At 43.9% G+C, this 23101-nt stretch overlaps 1 protein-coding gene across 1 annotated transcript; it reads right to left on the bottom strand.

Moving 5' to 3' along the window:
- Positions 1-567: 567 nt before the first annotated feature.
- Positions 568-16147, bottom strand: LOC122931358 (collagenase 3-like). Its single transcript, XM_044285422.1, has 9 exons — positions 16025-16147; positions 13168-13358; positions 12716-12864; positions 12504-12629; positions 8946-9113; positions 6599-6701; positions 5753-5886; positions 988-1147; positions 568-742 (listed from the first exon to the last, which is right to left on the bottom strand). The coding sequence occupies exons 1-9, from the start codon at positions 16145-16147 to the stop codon at positions 568-570; spliced, it is 1329 nt and encodes a 442-aa protein (XP_044141357.1).
- Positions 16148-23101: the final 6954 nt, after the last annotated feature.

The raw sequence follows: 23101 nt of genomic DNA, 5'->3' as shown, positions 1-23101 counted from the left end.
TGGTTAAGACCCTGGGAGCTGTGGCAAGACCGAACGGGAGGACCACAAACTGGTAATTAAAAGGTCCCACTGCGAACCGAAGATATTTCTGGTGACTGACGCAGATGGGAACATGGAGGTAAGCGTCCTTGATGTCTATTGAGGACAGGTACTCCCCCGGGTCCATGTGTGCAATGACCGATCGCAGGGACTCCATCCGGAAACGGCGGAGCCAAAGGAAGCGGTTGAGGACTTTGAGGTCTAGGATGGGACGGACCGTACCCTCCTTTTTGGGGACCACAAAGAGATTGGAATAGAATCCGTGAAAACGGTCTTGAAGCAGAACCGGAACAATCACTCCCTGCCGCAGAAGGGTGAGAATAGCCTGAAAAAAGGAATGGCAAGCGGAGGGAGAGGTCAGGGGGGGATGAGCGAAAAAACCGGGGCGGAGGTGGGGACCAGACCTCCAGTTTGTAACCCTCTGAGATGACTTCTCGTACTCAGGTATCCGAGATGTAAGCTAGCCAGACATGCTGGAACAGATGAAGATGACCTAACACTCGATTGGGGGGCGCCAGAGACCACATGTCATGCAGAGGAGGACTTGGGGGTATAGGGCTTGGGTCCCTGCTGGCGAGAACGCCAGGGAAGGCGAGGCTTAAAATATGGCTTGCGCTTCCGCTCTGGGTCAGATTTGTCGGCTGGCCGCTTTGGGCTGGAGGAACTCCGAAAGGGCCGAAAAAGAGGTCTGCGCTTTTTAGACCTGTTGAAAGAAGGTCCATGAGCCTGAGGTGACGTCGAGTTAGCATTTTTTCAGTCCAGAAGGCTGAGTTTTTTGGGTGGAATTTAGAAGTTCTGTTTAGATATATCATAAAATGTAATAAGAAATATAATGTGTAGTAAGAGCTAGTTCTTTGTTATTGACATGTATTTCACAACTGTGGTTAAGAGAGGCAATAGGCATAAGCAATGTAACAAGCAAATTGAATTCCTACTGGCACAACATACCTCCAACACAGGTCTCCTGTAAAAAAGAAGGTTTTTCCTTTCTCTCCATCGTGGACAGCAGCATCTATTCTCATCACAGACCCAGGGAAGCCAAAGTCACCAATATCTCCAGGTCCTTCAACTTTCAGATTGGATCCATTGACAGACCAGAACTGTCTCCCTAAAGGTAGGTCATGGTTCATAGGTTATAGGTTCCATAAGGATATAAGACACCAATATCAATCCATGTCTGGTTTAACCACTTCAGCCCCGCTAGGTGAAACCCCCTTCATGACCAGAGCACTTTTTACACTTCGGCACTACACTCCTTTCACCGTTTATCGCTCGGTCATGCAACTTACCACCGAAATGAATTTTACCTCCTTTTCTTCTCACTAATGGAGCTTTCATTTGGTGGTATTTTATTGCTGCTGACATTTTTACTTTTTTTGTAACGATTTTTTTGCAAAAAAATGACATTTTTCACTTTCAGCTGTAAAGTTTTGCAAAACAAACGACATCCATATATAAATTTTTCGCCAAATTTATTGTTCTACATGTCTTTGATAAAAAAAAAATGTTTGGGCAAACAAAAATGTGAATTTCCGCTTTTTGAAACAGCTCTGATTTTCTGAGCACCTGTCATGATTCCTGAGGTTCTACAATGCCCAAACAGTAGAAAACCCCCACAAATGACCCCATTTCGGAAAGTAGACACCCTAAGGTATTCGCTGATGGGCATAGTAAGTTCATAGAACTTTTTATTTTTTGTCACAAGTTAGCGGAAAATGATGATGATTTTATTTTTTTTATTTTTTCTTACAAAGTCTCATATTCCACTAACTTGCGACAAAAAATAAAAAATTCTAGGAACTCACCATGCCCCTCACAGAATACCTTGGGGTGTCTTCTTTCCAAAATGGGGTCACTTGTGGGGTAGTTATACTGCCCTGGCAATTTAGGGGCCCAAATGTGTGAGAAGAACTTTGCAATCAAAATGTGTAAAAAATGACCGGTGAAATCCAAAAGGTGCACTTTGGAATATGTGCCCCTTTGCCCACCTTGGCATCAAAAAAGTGTCACACATCTGGTATCGCCGTACTCAGGAGAAGTTGGGGAATGTGTTTTGGGGTGTCATTTTACATATACCCATGCTGGGTGAGAGAAATATCTTGGCAAAAGACAACTTTTCCCATTTTTTTATACAAAGTTGGCATTTGACCAAGATATTTTTCTCACCCAGCATGGGTATATGTAAAATGACACCCCAAAACACATTGCCCAACTTCTCCTGAGTACGGCGATACCAGATGTGTCACACTTTTTTGCTGCCAAGGTGGGCAAAGGGGCACATATTCCAAACTGCACCTTTCGGATTTCACCGGTCATTTTTTACACATTTTGATTGCAAAGTTCTTCTCACACATTTGGGCCCCTAAATTGCCAGGGCAGTATAACTACGCCACAAGTGACCCCATTTTGGAAAGAAGACACCCTAAGGTATTCCGTGAGGGGCATGGCGAGTTCCTAGAATTTTTTATTTTTTGTCGCAAGTTAGTGGAATATGAGACTTTGTAAGGAAAAAAGAAAAAAAAAAGAAAAATCATCATTTTCCGCTAACTTGTGACAAAAAATAAAAAATTCTAGGAACTCGCCGTGCCCCTCACGGAATACCTTGGGGTGTCTTCTTTCCAAAATGGGGTCACTTGTGGCGTAGTTATACTGCCCTGGCAATTTAGGGGCCCAAATGTGTAAGAAGTACCTTGCAATCAAAATGTGTAAAAAATGGCCTGCGAAATCCGAAAGGTGCACTTTGGAATATGTGCCCCTTTGCCCACCTTGGCTGCAAAAAAGTGTCACACATGTGGTATCGCCGTACTCAGGAGAAGTTGGGCAATGTGTTTTGGGGGGTCATTTTACATATACCCATGCTGGGTGAGAGAAATATCTTGGCAAAAGACAACTTTTCCCATTTTTTTATACAAAGTTGGCATTTGACCAAGATATTTTTCTCACCCAGCATGGGTATATGTAAAATGACACCCCAAAACACATTCCCCAACTTCTCCTGAGTACAGCGATACCACATGTGTGACACTTTTTTGCAGCCTAGATGCGCAAAGGTGCCCAAATTCCTTTTAGGAGGGCATTTTTAGACATTTGGATCCCAGACTTCTTCTCACACTTTCGGGCCCCTAAAAAGCCAGGGCAGTATAAATACCCCACATGTGACCCCACTTTGGAAAGAAGACACCCCAAGGTATTCAATGAGGGGCCTGGCGAGTTCCTAGAAATTTTTTTTTTTTTTGCATAAGTTAGCGGATATTGATTTTTTTAGTTTTTTTCTCACAAAGTCTCACTTTCCGCTAACTTAGGACAAAAATTTCAATCTTTCATGGACTCAATATGCCCCTCACGGAATACCTTGGGGTGTCTTCTTTCCGAAATGGGGTCACATGTGGGGTATTTATACTGCCCTGGCTTTTTAGGGGCCCTAAAGCGTGAGAAGAAGTCTGGAATATAAATGTCTAAAAATGTTTACGCATTTGGATTCCGTAAGGGGTATGGCGAGTTCATGTGAGATTTTATTTTTTGACACAAGTTAGTAGAATATGAGACTTTGTAAGAAAAAACAAAAACAAACAAAAAATTTCCGCTAACTTGTGCCAAAAAAAATGTCTGAATGGAGCCTTACCAGGGGGGGGGTGATCAATGACAGGGGTGGTGATCAATGACAGGGGGGTGATCACCCATATAGACTCCCTGATCACCCCCCTGTCATTGATCACCCCCCCTGTAAGGCTCCATTCAGACATCCGCATGATTTTTTACGGATCCACAAAACGCATGTGGACGTCTGAATGGAGCCTTACAGGGGGGTTATCAATGACAGGGGGTGATCAGGGTAATCAGGGTGATCACCCCCCTGTCACTGATCACCCCCCCTGTAAGGCTCCATTCAGACATCCGCATGATTTTTTACGGATCCATGGATACATGGATCGGATCCACAAAACGCATGTGGACGTCTGAATGGAGCCTTACAGGGGGGTTATCAATGACAGGGGGTGATCAGGGTTATCAGGGTGATCACCCCCCTGTCACTGATCACCCCCCCTGTAAGGCTCCATTCAGACATCCGCATGATTTTTTACGGATCCATGGATACATGGATCGGATCCACAAAACGCATGCGGACGTCTGAATGGAGCCTTACAGGGGGGTTATCAATGACAGGGGGTGATCAGGGTAATCAGGGTGATCACCCCCCTGTCACTGATCACCCCCCCTGTAAGGCTCTATTCAGACATCCGCATGATTTTTTACAGATCCATGGATACATGGATCGGATCCACAAAACGCATGTGGACGTCTGAATGGAGCCTTACAGGGGGGTTATCAATGACAGGGGGTGATCAGGGTAATCAGGGTGATCACCCCCCTGTCACTGATCACCCCCCCTGTAAGGCTCCATTCAGACATCCGCATGATTTTTTACGGATCCATGGATACATGGATCCACAAAACGCATGCGGACGTCTGAATGGAGCCTTACAGGGGGGTTATCAATGACAGGGGGTGATCAGGGTAATCAGGGTGATCACCCCCCTGTCACTGATCACCCCCCCTGTAAGGCTCCATTCAGACATCCGCATGATTTTTTACGGATCCATGGATACATGGATCGGATCCACAAAACGCATGCGAACGTCTGAATGGAGCCTTACAGGGGGGTTATCAATGACAGGGGGGTGATCAGGGAGTGTATATGGGTGATCACCCGCCTGTCATTGATCACCCCCTGTAAGGCTCCATTCAGACGTCCGCATGTGTTTTGCGGATCCGATCCATGTATCCATGGATCCGTAAAAATCATGCGGACGTCTGAATGGAGCCTTACAGGGGAGTGATCAATGACAGGGGGGTGATCAATGACAGGGGGTGATCAGGGAGTGTATATGGGTGATCACCCGCCTGTCATTGATCACCCCCCTGTAAGGCTCCATTCAGACGTCCGTATGCTTTTTGCGGATCCGATCCATGTATCCGTGGATCCATAAAAATCATACGGACGTCTGAACGGAGCCTGACAGGGGGGGTGATCAATGACAGGGCGGTGATCAATGACAGGGGGGTGATCAGGGAGTTTATATGGGGTGATCATGGGTGATCAGGGGTTTATAAGGGGTTAATAAGTGACGGGGGGGGGGTGTAGTGTAGTGTGGTGTTTGGTGCGACTGTACTGACCTACCTGAGTCCTCTGGTGGTCGATCCTAACAAAAGGGACCACCAGAGGACCAGGTAGGAGGTATATTAGACGCTGTTATGAAAACAGCGTCTAATATACCTGTTAGGGGTTAAAAAATTCGGATCTCCAGCCTGCCAGCGAGCGATCGCCGCTGGCAGGCTGGAGATCCACTCGCTTACCTTCCGTTCCTGTGAGCGCGCGCGCCTGTGTGCGCGCGTTCACAGGAAATCCCGGCCCTCGCGAGATGACGCGTATATGCGTGACTCTGCGCAGGGCTGCCACCTCCGGACCGCACATCTGCGTTAGGCGGTCCGGAGGTGGTTAAAGGGGTTGTCCAGAATTAGAAAATAATTTATTTTTTCTTTCCAGAAACAGGATCACTGCTGTCTATACGCTGTGTCTTGTATTGAAGCTCAGTACCACTCACTTAAATGTAGTTGACCTGTTGGGTTGTTGTGTTGTTCAGAAAAAACTGCAGACCCCTTTTCTACTCATGGACAACCCCATTAATTATATTGGTTGCAAACCTACACTCACCTTTAAATAACAAAATGTTATCTTTTTCTGGGTAATTATAGGCGGCATCTATGAAATCAGGAACGTCTTCCCACAGTGAAGTTGTTAGGATCGCCTTATGTTCAGGCAACATTGGATGGTGATACCACACATGTCTACCAGAAAATATACAGTAAAACAAAGTCATACTAGAATAGAACATACAAAGCTGATCACATGGGAGTTTTGCTGGGGAGGGGGGGGGGGGGGGTTAATAATTAAGGGAATGACACTTTTTCCTGTAGTGCCCTTACACGTGACAAACCAGTGGGCTACTACTGATATTAATAGACTTACACTTGATGCAGTTCACGACTATTCGTTGCTAGGTCCTGGTTAGAATGCCTCCATCCATTACCTCAATATGCATTAAAAAGGGAGGCTCCATGTCCTAGATTTTGATATTGGTGGCCTATTCTTATGATAGGCCATCAATATGATATTGTTGGGGTCCAATTCCTTGCATCCCTGCCGATCAGCTATTACCAGGTTGATCCAGGGCCGGAACTACACAGCTCAATCCATTTTGTAGTGGACAGGGCCGATTACCGTTCACTTCAATGGGAGTTGTGCTGCAGTTACCATCTCTGCTAGCTGTGTAGTTCTGGAGCCAACTTCTGGGACCGATGCTGCAAGGTAACAGCTGAATAATGGACGTGCGAAGTGTCAAACCCATGCCAATTATATTGATGGCCTATCCTATGAATCGGCCATCAATATCAAAATCCTGGACAACCCATTTAAGGTCAACTACCTCTTCTGTCAACCTTACATTGGTTTGGATGGTCTTGAAAAAAATAATAGCAAGAAGGTTACAACATGTCATACCTGTCTTTAAATATAATGATGCCTTCTTCCCAATGTGCCATGGCATCAATCGGAACCTCCTGGCTGCAGATTGTGGGAGTTATAACACTTGAAGGTCTGGAACCTGAAACCAAAGTACAGATAAGGAGAAGCAGGGGAGCATACACTATCACCAATATACCATTAGGGTTGTTTGGTTTAATAAACCCATTTTCTACATATTCTGAGTTAGCACAGGGGGTCCCCGTTCAGGATGATCATCTATTAGCCTGAGAGAAGGGCAACTATAAGTGAGCAACTCACACATATGAACATTACATACACAATCCATTAATTTCAATGACAACTGTGTAATGCTAGTCTATGTTTGTCTACCCATGTACTGATTTCTGCCTGGTTTCCGGATTTGACTCTTTGCTGCCTGACCTGACCTCTGCCTCATCTCTGTACTGACACTGAGCTGCCTGCCTTGATCTGAGATTGTTTATTGGACTGCACATACTCTGACTGGCATGACCTCAGCCTGTCCCTGACTACAGTTTTGCTCTACACAGATGTGTCTTGACCCTCTAGGTCATCAGTCACTTGAATGGAGACTACTCCAAGAGGTGGCAGCCTGGTAGTTTACCTGCAGCAAAGTCCAGATCTCTGTATAGGCATTAAAGAGAGAGTACCGGGGGGCACTTAAAAAAGCACTTAGGAGTAGCCCCAAGCCAAATTTGTACTAGTGGCATAACAGATCCACATCCACAATCTGCTTATCATTGGGGAACCCTTGTAACAAAAATTGATTGCCCAAAGTGGACAGCCCTTTTCTGGGACAGGTGTTGAGCTAGGTACATAGGCAAAATTAGCCTTATATGTTCACAATAATTGCCTGCTCACCAGAGGAGGGGAGAGCTGCATTTACATACAGTAATCACCTCCTCGGTATAGAGAGAAGCAATCACTACCACTATTGCTCATCCCTATACATGTTCTTCTTTCTGGGAAGCAGATCCATGTTAACACAGCATGATCTGCTGCCCACAAAAGAAGATTTAGGTAATGGCAACAGCCATACCTTCACTTTATGAATGAGCACTTTCTTGTTCATCGGGTGATCGGCAGCACCTTTACACAGAGCAATTATCAGGAACGAGCGTTTCTAGGAAGACTCATTCACACTAGTTGCCCAATCAATGGTTCATATAAAGAGTACAACAATACTGGCTAATCCCTCAGGCTGATGTTAAAAACTGAGACTTTAGCCAATGTATTCCTGTCAGGAACACATCGGAGCCCTTTTGCACCCCCGTCAAGGTATTTGAGTGTGGCATGGGTCCTACTACTAGACTACCTATGGTGTGTGAACACGGTCTGAATGGTGCTAAGATCTAACTCACAGCCAAGCTCCCACATACCTCCATAGTGAGATCACTCATGCAGTGGGAGAAGGAATAGGGCTGCAAGCCTCACCTATAACAGGCCCTGTGACACAGGCTGCCAGGCGCACTAGAATGTTACCAGCATTGCGCAATGGCACATTCCATACATATAAAGAAAAATCACTATACTAAAGTGGCCTAAATGGGATTTGGGGTTTTGAGCATTTCCTCCCATTTAGCCACTTTATTTGAGTGATTTTCCAATAAGGATCCATTCACACGTCCGCATAATGGGTCTGTATCTGTTCGCAATTTTGCGGAACGGGTGCGGACCCATTCATTTTCAATGTGGGGCGCAAAAGATGCGGACAGCACACTGTGTGCTGTCCGCATCCGCACTTCCGTTCCGCCGCCCCGCAAAAATTAGAACATGTCCTATTCTTGTCCGCACACACGGACAAGAAAAGGCATTTCTATTATAGTGTCGGCCATGTGCGGTCCGCAAAATGCGAAACGCACATGGCTGGTGTCCGTGTTTTGCGGAACGCAAAACAGTTGCGGAAGTGTCAATGGACCCTAAGGAAAACAAAATGAATAAGCTTTAATAATCTTTGATCTAAGCAACCCTGCTTAAGGTCCCTTTACATGTGCCAATGAGCGGGGCAATTAACAGGAAGGGGTGCTCCTAGGAATGCTTGTTCCTAATAATTGCCCTGTGTAAAGGAGCTGTCGATCACTCAATGAATGAGTAAATGCTTGTTATTCAGATGAAAGAATCTTTGATGTGAAAACCAAAATCATCATTTCTGGGCAGAGGATTGTCCTGTGGACAGGGATCTGTTACCCAGCAACAATGAATCTTTATGTGGATAAGCGATCAGAGTAGTGATCACCCATCCCTATACAGAGGAGATGATTGCTGCATGTAACTGCAGCTCTCACCTCCACTGGAGAGCAGGCAATTATCGGGAATGGGAATAGGGAATACACATAAATGTCACCTTTACCATACAGTTCCTGTATGCCCAGGATATCATCGGCTGGAAGGGTGAAGTTTTCTGAAGTCAAGTAATTGTAGATGGGGTACATAAGAGCATAAGGATTGCTGGAGTGTGCCAGTCCCATTGTGTGTCCAAATTCATGTACAGCCACTGAGAACAAGTTACAGTCTGCAAGGAGGAGGTAAAGAAATGTTACATACAAAGTGCAAGTTCTGATATACATAGGGTTGAAATATGATGGGGGTGACTCATTGGGAAGTAGGTAACATTTAGGTTTCTCGGATGATCCGAAGATGTCTTTAAACTGTTGACGTTGAACATGGGTACGCATCATGAAGCCATCAAGACACTGAAACATTCTCCATTATACCCTATGGAGAAGGTGACTATAATCAAGAATATTTCATACAAAATGGAATTAATGGGCAAATATAACCTAGGAAAGTGACAAACCGATGACTCCCATACTCTTTCAGTCCACATGTGGCCACACTAATGTCTGCATGGACTACAGGAGGTTGCCACACCACTGTCATTCCAGCCATCTCATGTCAGGTGGAAGGGCGTTCTTTCTAAAGTCCGTGTAGACATCTCAGTTACTGTCTGCAGGATGTACAATGGTGCTTAAAAGTTTGTGAACCCTTCAGAATTTTCTATATTTCTGCATAATTTTGACATAAAGCTACATCAGAATTTCACACAAGTCCTAAAAGTAGATAAAGATAACCAAAGCAAACAAATGAGTCAAAAATATTAGACTTGGTCATTTATTTACAACAAAAATGATCCAATACCATGTCTGTGAGTAGCAAAAGTATGTCAACCTTTGATTTCAGTATCTGGCGTGACCTCCTTGTGCAGGAATAGCTGCAACTAAAAGCTTTCGGTAACAGTCCTGGTAATTAGTCCTGCATAAAACAACTTCAACTCTGTTATGTTGGTGGGTTTCCTCCAAAGAACTGCTCGCTTCCGGTATTATTGGCTGTCTCACAGTGCCTCTCCCTGTATGGTACTACATGTTCTGTACTGGTCTTTACCTGGGCCGGGATAAGCAGCTCCAGTGGCAATCAGAGCGGTGGGACACTTAAAACGTGAGTAAGGTTTTTTTCTTTATTATATACTGCTCCTTGCTCTCTGCCAATATTCAAAAATCTGGGAAAACACCTATAATAACGTGAAATTATATGGAAATTTTAGCTCTAAACTTTTTACCATCCAAAACTCCCAGCAATATTATGAATAAACATCTAACCCACCCAGGATTTCAAGGGCTATTGAATGGTTACCCATAACTACCAGAGAGCTAAACCCAATAAAGCCCTTCACCAGCCTAGACCCCAGAAATATTAGATATTAACTCCAAACCAATCTAGACATTTAGAACTATTACAAGTATACTATCTCTAGCCTCTAAAGTGCCTAATGTAAAAACATGAGATGTAGTGCATATGTAGACACTTGAAGGGAGGGCATATTGCCTCCTGCATTGTGGGCACGATCCAAATCTACCAACCCATGGTTGCCCTTGTAATGGAATAAGAAGGAAAAACCTCAGTCTCAATAATATATTTGGCTATAAAAAACCCCAGATAAAATGGCAAGTAACTCAACACAAGTTATTGTATAGTGAGCACCACTTGGAAATATTTCCATGTAGTTGATAAAGGAATACTTCTAATATGTATAAGCTAGGGAGTATCTATAGGGGGTGCAGAGGCACCAGACAAACCAGTTCATAATGCCTGAAGGGGCCTGAAGGTCCCTCTGCTACATAAGAAGAGACCAATAATAAAAATCACACATGGCAGGAGGGGGAGGGGGCTGTTTAAAAACTTGCTTTAGGGCCCAGGAGTTTTAAAGGGCATCTGTCGGCAGATTTGTACCTATGACACTGGCTGACCTGGTACATGTGCTCCTGGCAGCTGAAGGCACCTGTGTTGGTCCCATGTTCATATGTGCCCGCATTGCTGAGAAAAATTATGTTTTAATATATGCAAATGCGCCTCTAGGAGCAACATGGGCGTTGCCATTACACCTAGAGGCCCTGCTCTCTCTGCAACTGTGACGCCCTCTCCACTTTGATTGACAGGGACAGGCGTGATCAAGTGTTCACTGTCTGGTCCTGTCAATCAAAGTGGAGAGGCACATATGAACATGGGACCAACACAGATGCCTTCAGCTGCCAAGTGCACATGTAACAGGTCAGCCAGTGTCATAAGTACAGAACAGATGACAAATGCCCTTTAAATTACTCCTCTGCGTGTAAGTTGGCAAAAATGAAACTTGTACCTGTAGTGTCCCACTAGGTAAATGTGGGCACTACACAAGGGTCAATTGGGCCACGTTGTTTCCCACCTTTTGTGGAACAGGGTCATTGTATTTTATACAGTATTTTGTATTGCATTATAGTGTGTATTTTCCTGTTGTCTCCTGTACCAGGCCTGTTAGGGGTAGTTCCTCCTCCTAGGCAGTAGAGGGAGCTAGGGAACCCCCTAGTACAGTGATGGTGAACCTTTTAGAGATCGAGTGCCCAAACTGTAACCCAACACAGCAATTTACCCTGAATACTACAGTCCAATACAGTATATCTTCCATGTATTTTATCATTTAGATATAATAGCCTGCCTACATTCAATGCACTGCCCGTGCTGTTCATAGTGCGCCCTGCGCTGATGAATGGCAGGAAGAGTCTAACCATAGACTTTTTCCAGGACGTGGGTGCTCACAGAGAGGACTCCGAGTGCCGCCTCTGGCACCCGTGCCATAGGTTCGCCATCACTGCCCTAGTATATATTGTCAGGTCCAGTTAAGGAGAGGGGAGTGAAGGAGTGTTTTAGTTAGAAGCCAGTGGACACTTTAGCTAGAGGTTAGCTGAAGTGCAGCTTCTAACATGCAGCTAGATAGTCCAGGGTTCTAGCTTGCATCCAGGGGAAGAAGTTGCCTCCTGAAGTTCCTCTAAAAGTACAGTGCAGAGCCAAGTTGTATCCAGCCAAATAGAGAGTATACCAGAAGAAGGTTTCCCTACCCAAGAATAAAGCCAGCAATAGGGCATACGGGCCTTGGAGAAAGCCAGACAGGATCTGAGGAAAATACAGCCTGATCTGTAAGTGTTATTCCCTCTGAGTATCTTGCAAGGACTTTGCCTGCCGTTTTTATATCAAGCCTGCCTGTTACCACCTGTTTACATGTGGAACTAACTAAAGACTGTATATAGTTGAACTGTTCAGTAAAAGGAAGTTCTGGTTCACTACAACTTGTGTTCCTCAATTATTCCTACAACAAATCGGTGTGCCACCGTTACCGACACTGCCGTCACAAACGTGAAGGGATCTTGCCACCGGCACACTAAACCTGCAACACCCAGGGCACCTCACCTACCACCCGGCCTGGTCCCTATACATAGAGAGTGCCCCAGAGGATCCATGTTCCAGCCTCTCCATCACTGCTGTATGCCTGCCCAGGGTATATAAAAACTGTGAGTACCAAGAGCACCCTCGGTTTAGTAACTACCCCTGTGACCTCACATTCGCTCACCCTGCAGGGCTGCGTACTGCATACCTTCTGAATCCACTGTCCATGTTTCATCATCATCAAAATGAACATCGCCACCCAAGTGCTCACCAGGAGGAAAGGCGTGAGCCAGCACTCCTCTAGGACCATCGAAAGGGAAGAAATCCCCATGTTCTGGAGATGGATAAAGCACATGCTCTCATTATTAATATACTGTACATTTACAGGAATCATTCTGCACATTTACACAAACGGTTTACCTTTGTCAGCAAAGAAGATCATCAAGTCAGCATCTCCACTACGAAGCTGTATAAATTGGAGCGGGGTCACCTTGCTCCACACTTTAGAGGCTTCTCGTATGTTCCGATCCACATCAGCTGGTGGCAGATCTGGGGTGTAGATAACTATCCTTCACAGTGCAAAAGCCATCATCATGTGAGGATCGCAGAATAATTACAGTGTGCTATATCATATCATACAATATATGTCACAGAAGAAAAAAACATAAATCTTAATCAAATTCCTGAGATTATTTAGAGTTTACACAATCATTCAGACTGTGTCCTTGTTTATGGTTGGTCAGCACACAGTCAAAATCTAATATTGAGGACCAAATCTTAACAAAATGCATATACATTGGTTACTCTAAGCCCCACTGTGGAGGAAAGTCAGAAATTTGCTTGACTGTATAAAAATTATTATATGACCTTACCTATATGTTATGATGGCGGACGCCCATTTTAAATCCTTTTCTATGATGGCATATTCTGCGATGTCAGGAACGCCACATCTCAGCTCATTCTGGTCTTCTGTGACCTCATGTGCCCAGTTCAAGAGGCGATCAGTAAGTCCCTTGTGTGTGATTGTATCCTCTGGGTGTCCTTCATCTTTTCTATATCTCTGCTTATAGTATTTAACAAATGTAGGGTGCATCATAATTTGTATTTGGATATAAAGGGTATTTTAGCAGGTATCTCAATAATTGATATCAGATGCACGGCTACCTTTCCATTTCATTGGATGTCCTGTAAATCTATAAGAAATTACTGATACATTTTGGTAAATCATGTTCTAGCTTCTCGACTGATCTCCCATCAGGGGTGGATTGGCCATAGACATTACAGGGAATTTTCCCGGTAGGTCGATGCCTATAGGACCACCAAAACCCTCCTCACTGCTGCTGGCTGGATACATACTACCTGGGGCACTATAGGGGTCATCATTAGAGGAAGTCCAGGCAGAATGCTAAAGGTAGGGTTGGCTTGGTACTGTGGCTGTATTTCACCCTCGAAGCCCACTGCTCCATACCTTAATTAGAGACAATTAGGGAAGGAGGAGTACAGAATATGGCAGCTATCAATGGCTACCAAAGAGGGACAAATGCAACGTGCGCCCCCCAGGGCCGATCGTGTCCCACGTTTATCAGAATGCTGAGTGGTATGGTGCCTCAATAATTTTCTGTGTGTCTCACGGTGCTCCTACCTGGATACCATCGCCCCCCAAGCAATAAAGGGAAGAGTAATGGTGGAAGTGGAGAAATAGTCGAATCCAGAATTTTATAAGTTCAACAGCTTTACTTGAATCAACTTGCATCCACACAAGAAGTGATGTGTCTCTTGGTTCCAGCAGGTTTTGGCATAAACTGGCAGGCAAACTTAAATATTCTGCTTTATCTTTCTGCTATGCTAAACTAAGCTTTAGTCTGGTTGCTGGACTTTAGGGCTGGTCTGGTACCTCCAGAGTGGGGTGCCTTTGGCTGTTGACCCCCTTGTGACTGTCTGTAAATCTGTAAGGAGTCAGGGTGACCCTCCACTTTTTCCAACTCAAGACTAGACTGAACTCAGACTGACTGAAAACTTCCTGCAGCCCTCCCTTAGTATGAAACGGGACTAGCCCACTTCTGCCCAAAAGGGAGAGAATGGAATGGTAAGTTCCATTCGATCTAAAGATCTCTGCCATATACGCTGCCACCTGCTGGTGAACCCGGCATATAACATATAATACAACAAATAACAGTTACATAGCAATAATAGAAATACACAGTGTAATGGACCTGGAATAAATACAAAGATGACATTATTGTTAGCCCATTAGAGACAGTAGCAGGATGTAGGAATGGTAATACCACTCTGGAGTATTACAAAAGCTTCTGGGGAAGTATTTTGTGCTGCACTGTGGTACTGCTGTCCCTGCCAACTTGTATTGGCACCATCTATTTGTGTTGCCCTGTCTTCTGTAAATCTGAAAGGACCCTCCCTTTCGTCCGCTGTGGCACCTCATATCGTCGTTTATTTTGGCACCTCATATGCTAAGGAGGCGATTCGGCTCAACTAGGCGCGAGAATTGCAGCTCCTAGAACTTGAGCATCTTCTCCCTGGCTAAGAGTGGGGCGTTCTGATTAGATGTGCTCGCAGCCAGGGAGAAGATAACCGCGCCCAGGACAAATTCAGGTCCCCGCCTAGTTGAACCGAATCGCCCCATTAGCATATGAGGCGGCAAAAGAAACGGGGCCACAGCGGACGAAAGGGGGGGGTCCTTTGAAGAAAAAAAAAAGCGGAAAGACATCACTGGGGGCCGCACTGTAAGGTAATATAACTATTTCAATACATGTATCCTGGTGAAAGGTCCTCTTTAACAAGAAAACCAATGGAAATATACAGCATATCCTTAAAGGATTTTCCCCATAAACAACATGTATCGCCTTTCCACAAGTCCCCTGTGTGGATGGAGCAGTAGTGTGCATGTGTGACCACCGATCCACTCACCTCTATAGGACTGCCTAGTACCACACTCAGCTACAGTATCTCCATCAGTCCTATAGAAGTGATTATGTATGCACACCACTGTTCCGTTCACATAGGGCAATGCGGGGGTGCCTGTTCTTGTGATCGGTGGGGGTTTGTGCATGGGAAGCCATGCACAAACCCCCACCACATTATTAAAAGGTTGAGAAAAAACATTGCTGAGCAAACAGAGGGATCTCTCATCCAGGAGCTAGAAAATAGGAGGACCTGGCACTTTCGTACCTTCATACCATAAGGAAAACATGTTGATCTCATTGAGAACAGTGTAATACTTCATTTTCCCTGTAGAGGCACTGCAGGAAAACTGAACACTTGCCGTTAGGGTCCCAACAGCAAAACACCCTATGATTAGCTTTCATTGTAGACCCTTCTAAGGCCCCATGCTCACAACTATATTTTCTTTCTGCACGCGATCCCCTTTTTTTTACAGATCAGATGCAAACCAATTTATTTCAATGAGCTGCAAAAGGTGTGGGCAGCACTACATGTGCTGTCCGCATACAATTGTCCATTCCACCAGGCTGCAAAAAAGATAGAACATGTCCTATTCTTGTCCGTTTTTCCGGACAACAATAGGGCATTTCTATAGGGGTTAAAAAAAATGGCTGCATGCACTCGGCCTGGATCCGTGTTTTGCAGATCCGCAATTTTTGGACCGCAGAACAGAAACAGTCGTGTGCATGGGGCCTAACATAAAGATGTCCAACATGGAGAATCCCTTTAATAATTACATGGATATGAGATATAATTTCCTTAAGTGAATACCTCTGCATCCCGTAGAATGTAAGTTGTGAGGATCCTCTGGTCTGGCAGTCTGTTCCTGATGATTGGCAAGGCATTTACAATACAGAGTAAGAGAAGACTCAGCGTAACCTGGAAGATGCTCATAGTGGAAGTGTTCCTCTATGTTACTGGTACAGCTGCATTTATAGCTACACGAGGGAAGACAACAATTTCCCTTATCAGAATTTTCTTGATGGTTGAGCTAAACTAGAAGTTCTCAGAATCTGTAACCGTCTAAAAAAAGCTGAATAGTGAATTGTAATGTGATAAAGGAGGCATTTCTATGATATTGGTCACACAATACTCATCCCTGAAGCCAAAGGTTAAAAAATGGGCAAAATATTCAGATAGACTGAGGTCTGAGCAATTTTAAATGTACTGAACCGAGGAAGTGATAAGGTAAAGATAAATCATCTTCAAAAATATATATTATAAAAAATGTATATAATTTGTTTTCAATGTCAAAATAAATCCCTACCTTTGGCTTTATGCACACGACCGTTGTGTGTTTTGCGGTCCACAAATTGCGGATCCGCAAAACACGGATGTCATCCGTGCGCGTTCCGCAATTTTCAGAACGGCGCGGACAGCCATTAATATAACTGCCTATTCTTGTCCGCAAAGCGCAGGACCACGGAACGGAGCAACGGGTGTGGACAGCACACGGAGTGCTGTCCGCATCTTTTGCAGCCCCATTGAAGTGAATGGGTCCGCATCCGAGCCGCCAAAACTGCGGCTTGGATGCGGACCAAACAACGGTCGTGTGCATGAGGCCTTAAGCTGCCACCTTCTAATTACTGGGAAAGACAAAAATAAATGGCATAACCTCACTGAACATGATTGGTAAGACTTCAACACCCTCCATCCCCCACCCAGGGCCGACTTCAGGTTCATGTGGGCCCTTGGGCGATAAAGTCTCAGTGGGCCCCCTTAGGCCCCTTTCACACAGTTTTTCTTTTCCGTTTGCAGGCCGTTTTTTGCATTCCGTATACGGAACCATTCGTTTCAATGGAATGTACTCCGTATGCATTCCGTTTCCGTATTTCCGTTTTACCGTTCCGTTAAAAGATAGAACATGTCCTATTATCTGAGTACAGATAATATAGTAGATATCACCTGCAGTCCTATGTAACTTCACAGATAACATAGTCATGGCTATCTGAGTACAGAAAATGTAATAGTGTTACCTGCAGTCCTATGTTAAAGCACAGATGACACTAGTGCTAATAATGTGGTAGAGTTACCTGCAGTCCTGTGTAAAACCACAGGTGACACTATGCTGATAATGTGGTAGTGTTTACCTGCAGTCCTATGTAAAACCACAGATGACACTAGTGCTAATAATGTGGTAGTGTTACCTGCAGTCCTATGTAAAACCACAGATAACACTATGCTGATAATGTGGTAGTGTTACCTGCAGTCCTATGTAAAACCACAGATGACACTAGTGCTAATAATGTGGTAGTGTTATGTGCAGTCCTATGTAAAACCACAGATGACACTAGTGCTGATAAGGCTACTTTCACACTCGCGTTTGGTGTGGATCTGTCACCGATAATACAACCGCATGCATCCGTTCAGAACGGATCTGTTTGTATTATCTGTAAAATAGCCAAAACGGATCCGTCTTGAACACCATTGAAAGTCAATGGGGGACGGATCAGTTTTCTATTGTGCCAGATTGTGTCATAGAAAACCGATCCGTCCCCATTGACTTACATTGTGTGTCAGGACGGATCCGTTTGCCTCCGCATTGTCAGCGTTTTGGTGTCCGCCTCCAGAGAGGAAGGAAGGCTGAACGGAGGCAAACTGATGCATTCTGAGCGGATCCTTATCCATTCAGAATGCATTAGGGCAAAACTGATCAGTTTTGGACGCTTGTGAGATCCCTGAACGGATCTCAAGCCAAAAAGCCAGTGTGAAAGTAGACTAATGTGGTAGTGTTACTTGCAGTCCTATGTAAACCCACAGATAACACTAGTGCTGAAAATGTGGTAGTGTTACCTGCAGTCCTATGTAAAACCACAGATAACACTAGTGTAGATCATGTGGCAGTGTTACCTGCAGTCCTATGTAAAACCACAGATAACACTAGTGTAGATCATGTGGCAGTGTTACCTGCAGTCCTATGTAAAACCACAGATAACACTAGTGTAGATCATGTGGTAGTGTTACCTGCGTCCTTAGTGTGCCTCCCTGTGTCTATCGCACGGACTCCATGCTGCTGGCGCTGCCTCCTCTTTCTTCTTCTTCTTGTCCCGCTCAGAACGTCCTGATGCAGCTGCCTCAAGACATAGGCACTGTGGGCATGGTGATGGTGACAGACACAGGGAGAGACACACACACACAGGGAGAGACACACACAGGGACAGACACATACATATGGACAGACACCTGTGCGATGGTGATATCGTCAACCAACTTCTATCTAATGTGTGTGGCCACCTTTAGGGGCTATTAACCCCTTCCCAACCAGCGCAGTACTATTACGGCGGGCTCCTGCACCTGCCGATCACTGATAGCTGACCCCTGCTATGTGCGTCGGCATCTGTGAAAACAAAACACCGATGCCGGTAAGTTAACTCTTGATGTCAACGGTCAGGGCTGACTGCGGCACGTATAATGTGTGGAGGGAGGGAGAGAGGGAGAGCGCTGCTGTGACGGGATCCGATGGCAGGGAAGGCAGCCCAATGCCTTCCTTAGGCATTGTGGCTGCCTTCCTGTAAGCCTGTGAGATCCAGCCCCTTGTATTACACTGGTAATACACTTACAGCCAATGCATTACAATACAGAGGTGTTGTGATGCACTGTAAAGGGTATCAGACCCCCAAAAGTTGAAGTCCCAGAGTGGGACAAAAAATAAAGTATAAAATAAAGTAAAAAAATTAAGTTTACATTTTAAAAAAAAAGTTTCAAGTAAAAAAAAAGTTTCAAGTAAAAAAAAAGTGTCCTTTTCCCAATTTTTTTTCAAGTAGACATATTAGGTATTGCCGGCTCTATAAAAATATCACATGACCTAACCACTCAGGTGAACACCATTATAAAAAAATATGCCCCCAAAATAGTACCAATCTAACCGTCACCTCATTCCGCAAAAAATGAGCCCCTACCTAAGAAAATCGCCCAAAAAAATATGGCTCTCAGACTATGGAGACACTAAAACATGATTATTTTTTGTTTCAAAGCTGCTTTTATTGTGTTAAATGTAAAAAATATTAGGTATCGCCGCGTCAGTAACAAACTGCTGTAAAAAAATTCAATTTTTTGTCACCTTACATCACAAAAAGTGAAATATCAAGCGATCAAAAAGTCATATGCATCTCAAAATAGTGCCAATCAAACCGTCATCTCATCCCGCAAAAATTATATCCTACCTGAGACAAGCGCCCAAAAAGTAAAAAAGCTATGGCTCTCAGACTATGGAGAAACAAAAACTTTTTTTTTGTTTTTATAAAAAGATATTATTGTGTAAAACTTAAATAAATAAAAAACTGTATACAGGTCCTTCTCAAAAAATTAGCATATTGTGATAAAGTTCATTATTTTCTGTAATGTACTGATAAACATTAGACTTTCATATATTTTAGATTCATTACACACCAACTGAAGTAGTTCAAGCCTTTTATTGTTTTAATATTGATGATTTTGGCATACAGCTCATGAAAACCCCAAATTCCTATCTCAAAAAATTAGCATATCATGAAAAGGTTCTCTAAACGAGCTATTAACCTAATCATCTGAATCAACTAACTAACTCTAAACACCTGCAAAAGATTCCTGAGGCTTTTAAAAACTCCCAGCCTGGTTCATTACTCAAAACCGCAATCATGGGTAAGACTGCCGACCTGACTGCTGTCCAGAAGGCCATCATTGACACCCTCAAGCAAGAGGGTAAGACACAGAAAGAAATTTCTGAACGAATAGGCTGTTCCCAGAGTGCTGTATCAAGGCACCTCAGTGGGAAGTCTGTGGGAAGGAAAAAGTGTGGCAGAAAAGGCTGCACAACGAGAAGAGGTGACCGGACCCTGAGGAAGATTGTGGAGAAGGACCGATTCCAGACCTTGGGGGACCTGCGGAAGCAGTGGACTGAGTCTAGAGTAGAAACATCCAGAGCCACCGTGTACAGGCGTGTGCAGGAAATGGGCTACAGGTGCCGCATTCCCCAGGTCAAGCCACTTTTGAACCAGAAACAGCGGCAGAAGCGTCTGACCTGGGCTACAGAGAAGCAGCACTGGACTGTTGCATGTCATTCGGAAATCAAGGTGCCAGAGTCTGGAGGAAGACTGGGGAGAGGGAAATGCCAAAATGCCTGAAGTCCAGTGTCAAGTACCCACAGTCAGTGATGGTCTGGGGTGCCATGTCAGCTGCTGGTGTTGGTCCACTGTGTTTTATTAAGGGCAGGGTCAATGCAGCTAGCTATCAGGAGATTTTGGAGCACTTCATGCTTCCATCTGCTGAAAAGCTTTATGGAGATGAAGATGTCATTTTTCAGCACGACCTGGCACCTGCTCACAGTGCCAACACCACTGGTAAATGGTTTACTGACCATGGTATTACTGTGCTCAATTGGCCTGCCAACTCTCCTGACCTGAACCCCATAGAGAATCTGTGGGATATTGGGAAGAGAAAGTTGAGAGACGCAAGACCCAACACTCTGGATGAGCTTAAGGCCGCTATCGAAGCATCCTGGGCCTCCATAACACCTCAGCAGTGCCACAGGCTGATTGCCTCCATGCCACGCCGCATTGAAGCAGTCATTTCTGCAAAAGGATTCCCCACCAAGTATTGAGTGCATAACTGAACATAATTATTTGAAGGTTGACTTTTTTTGCATTAAAAACACTTTTCTTTTATTGGTCGGATGAAATATGCAAATTTTTTGAGATAGGAAATTTGGGTTTTCATGATCTGTATGCCAAAATCATCAATATTAAAACAATAAAAGGCTTGAACTACTTCAGTTGGTGTGTCATGAATCTAAAATATATAAAAGTCTAATGTTTATCAGTACATTACAGAAAATAATGAACTTTATCACAATATGCTAATTTTATGAGAAGGACCTGTACATATTAGGTATCGCCACGTCCGTAACAACTTGCTCTATAAAAATATCACATGACTTAACCCCAAAAATTGTAATAACAAGCGATCAAAATGTCATATGCACCCCAAAATATAACCAATCAAACCGTCATCTCATACTGAAAAAAATGAGCCCTTACATAAGACAGTTGCTCAAAACTTAAAAAAATAACTATGGCTTTCAGAACAACCAAAAAAGTGGTCATATTTGGTATTACCGTGTCTGTAACAACCTGCTCTATAAAAATACCACGTGATCTAACCTGTCAGATGAATACTGTAAATAACAAAAGATAAAAACGGTGCCAAAACTGCTATTTTTTGTTACCTTGCTTTACGAAAAGTGTAATATAGAGCAACCCAAAATCATGTACCCTAAAATAGCACCAACAAAACTGCCACCTTATCTCTTAGTTTCCAAAATTGGGTCTTTTTTTGGAGTTTCTACTCTAGGGGTGCATCAGGGGCTCTTCAAATGTGACATGGCAACTTAAAATTATACCAGTGAAATCTGCCTTGCAAAAACCATATGGCGTTCCTTTCCTTCTGCGCCCTGCCGTGTGCCCGTACAGAAGTTTTCAAACAACTTTTCGGGTGTTTTTGTAAACTACAGAATCAGGGCAATAAATGTTGAGTTTTGTTTGGCTGTTAACCCTTGCTTTGTTAGTGGAAAAAAAATGGATTAAAATGGAAAATCTGCCAAAAAAGTGAAATTCTGAAATTTAATCCCAATTTTCCATTAATTCTTGTGGAACACCTAAAGGGTTAACAAAGTTTGTAAAATCAGCTTTGAATACCTTGAGGGTGTAGTTTCAAAAAATTATCTAAGCCTCACAAAGTGACTTCAGACCTGAACTGGTCCTTAAAAAGTATGTTTTTGTGAAATCATTCACAAAATGATCCAAACATAGACATATGGGGAATGTAAAGTAATAACTATTTTTGGAGTTATTACTATCTATTATAAAAGTAGGGAAATTGAAATTTGCAAATTTTTCCAAATTTTTGGTAAATTTGGTATTTTTTTATAAATAAAAATGAAATTTTTTTACTCAATTTTACCACTGTCATGAAGTACAATATGTGATGAAAAAACTATTTCAGAATGGCCTGGATAAGTAAAAGCGTTTTAAAGTTATTACCACATTAAGTGACACATGTCAGATTTGCAAAAAATGGCCTGGGCAGGAAGGTGAAAACTGGCCCGGGGTTGAAAAGGTTAAAAGGGAATTCCACTTTTAGTTATGCCCCAACCTTTTGTTACCTCCTAATATGACTCTCACTGATTCCCAGTTCCTAGGGGACATGGACTGGGGTTTAAAAGGGAATTATCAACCTACATAAAGGCCATGAGAGAGTCTAGAGCGAATGTCCTTCCTTGAGGCCACAGACCACTTGATAAAGGTCGTTATACGACCGAAACGTTGGGACGCTCTCATGGCCTTTAAAGTCAATTGTCAATTCTGGATGACAAACATGTACAAAATTATGTGAATATGCACAGTATGAATTATCAAAGCATCACTTAAAAAAACATGTCTGGTGTGCCATAGATCTTCTTACAAATGTAAGCAATGCCTTAGACACACACACGGGGCACACACGAACAGTGACACACACACACAGGGGTACACACACAGGGGCACAAACACACAAGGGTACACACACAGGGGCACACACACACAGGTGCACACACGGGCACACACACACACACGGGGCACACACACACACACAGTGGCACATACACACAAACACAGGGGCATACACACACAGGGGCACACACACATGGGGACACACACACACAGGGACAGACAGACACAGCTAGGCCTCATCACATTCCAGCCAGGCTCCTGTCTCTACAGAAACACAGCTCTTTGCTTTTCCAGCTCCTCCCCCACTGGTCACATGGGCAGATGACATCAGGAAGGTCCTTTAGCCTGGTAGGAAACTCCATCTACCGTGTTCTGAGTCCTG

Source organism: Bufo gargarizans, chromosome 3 (assembly GCF_014858855.1).
Source record: "Bufo gargarizans isolate SCDJY-AF-19 chromosome 3, ASM1485885v1, whole genome shotgun sequence".
NCBI classification, from domain to species: Eukaryota; Metazoa; Chordata; class Amphibia; order Anura; family Bufonidae; genus Bufo; species Bufo gargarizans.
Note: the sequence above shows the minus strand (reverse complement) of the source record. Positions and strands in the feature narration are given on the sequence as shown.

Excerpts from the sequence above, each read along its gene's own strand:
- LOC122931358 (XM_044285422.1), bottom strand. The coding sequence starts at position 16,147 with ATGAGCATCTTCCAGGTTACGCTGAGTCTTCTCTTACTCTGTATTGTA. Across the intron at positions 9,114-12,503 it reads ATGGACAGTGGATTCAGAAG|ACTGTAACTTGTTCTCAGTG; the intron begins GTATGCAGTACG and ends TCCTCCTTGCAG. Across the intron at positions 6,702-8,945 it reads ACAGGAACTGTATGGTAAAG|GTTCCAGACCTTCAAGTGTT; the intron begins GTGACATTTATG and ends CTTTGGTTTCAG.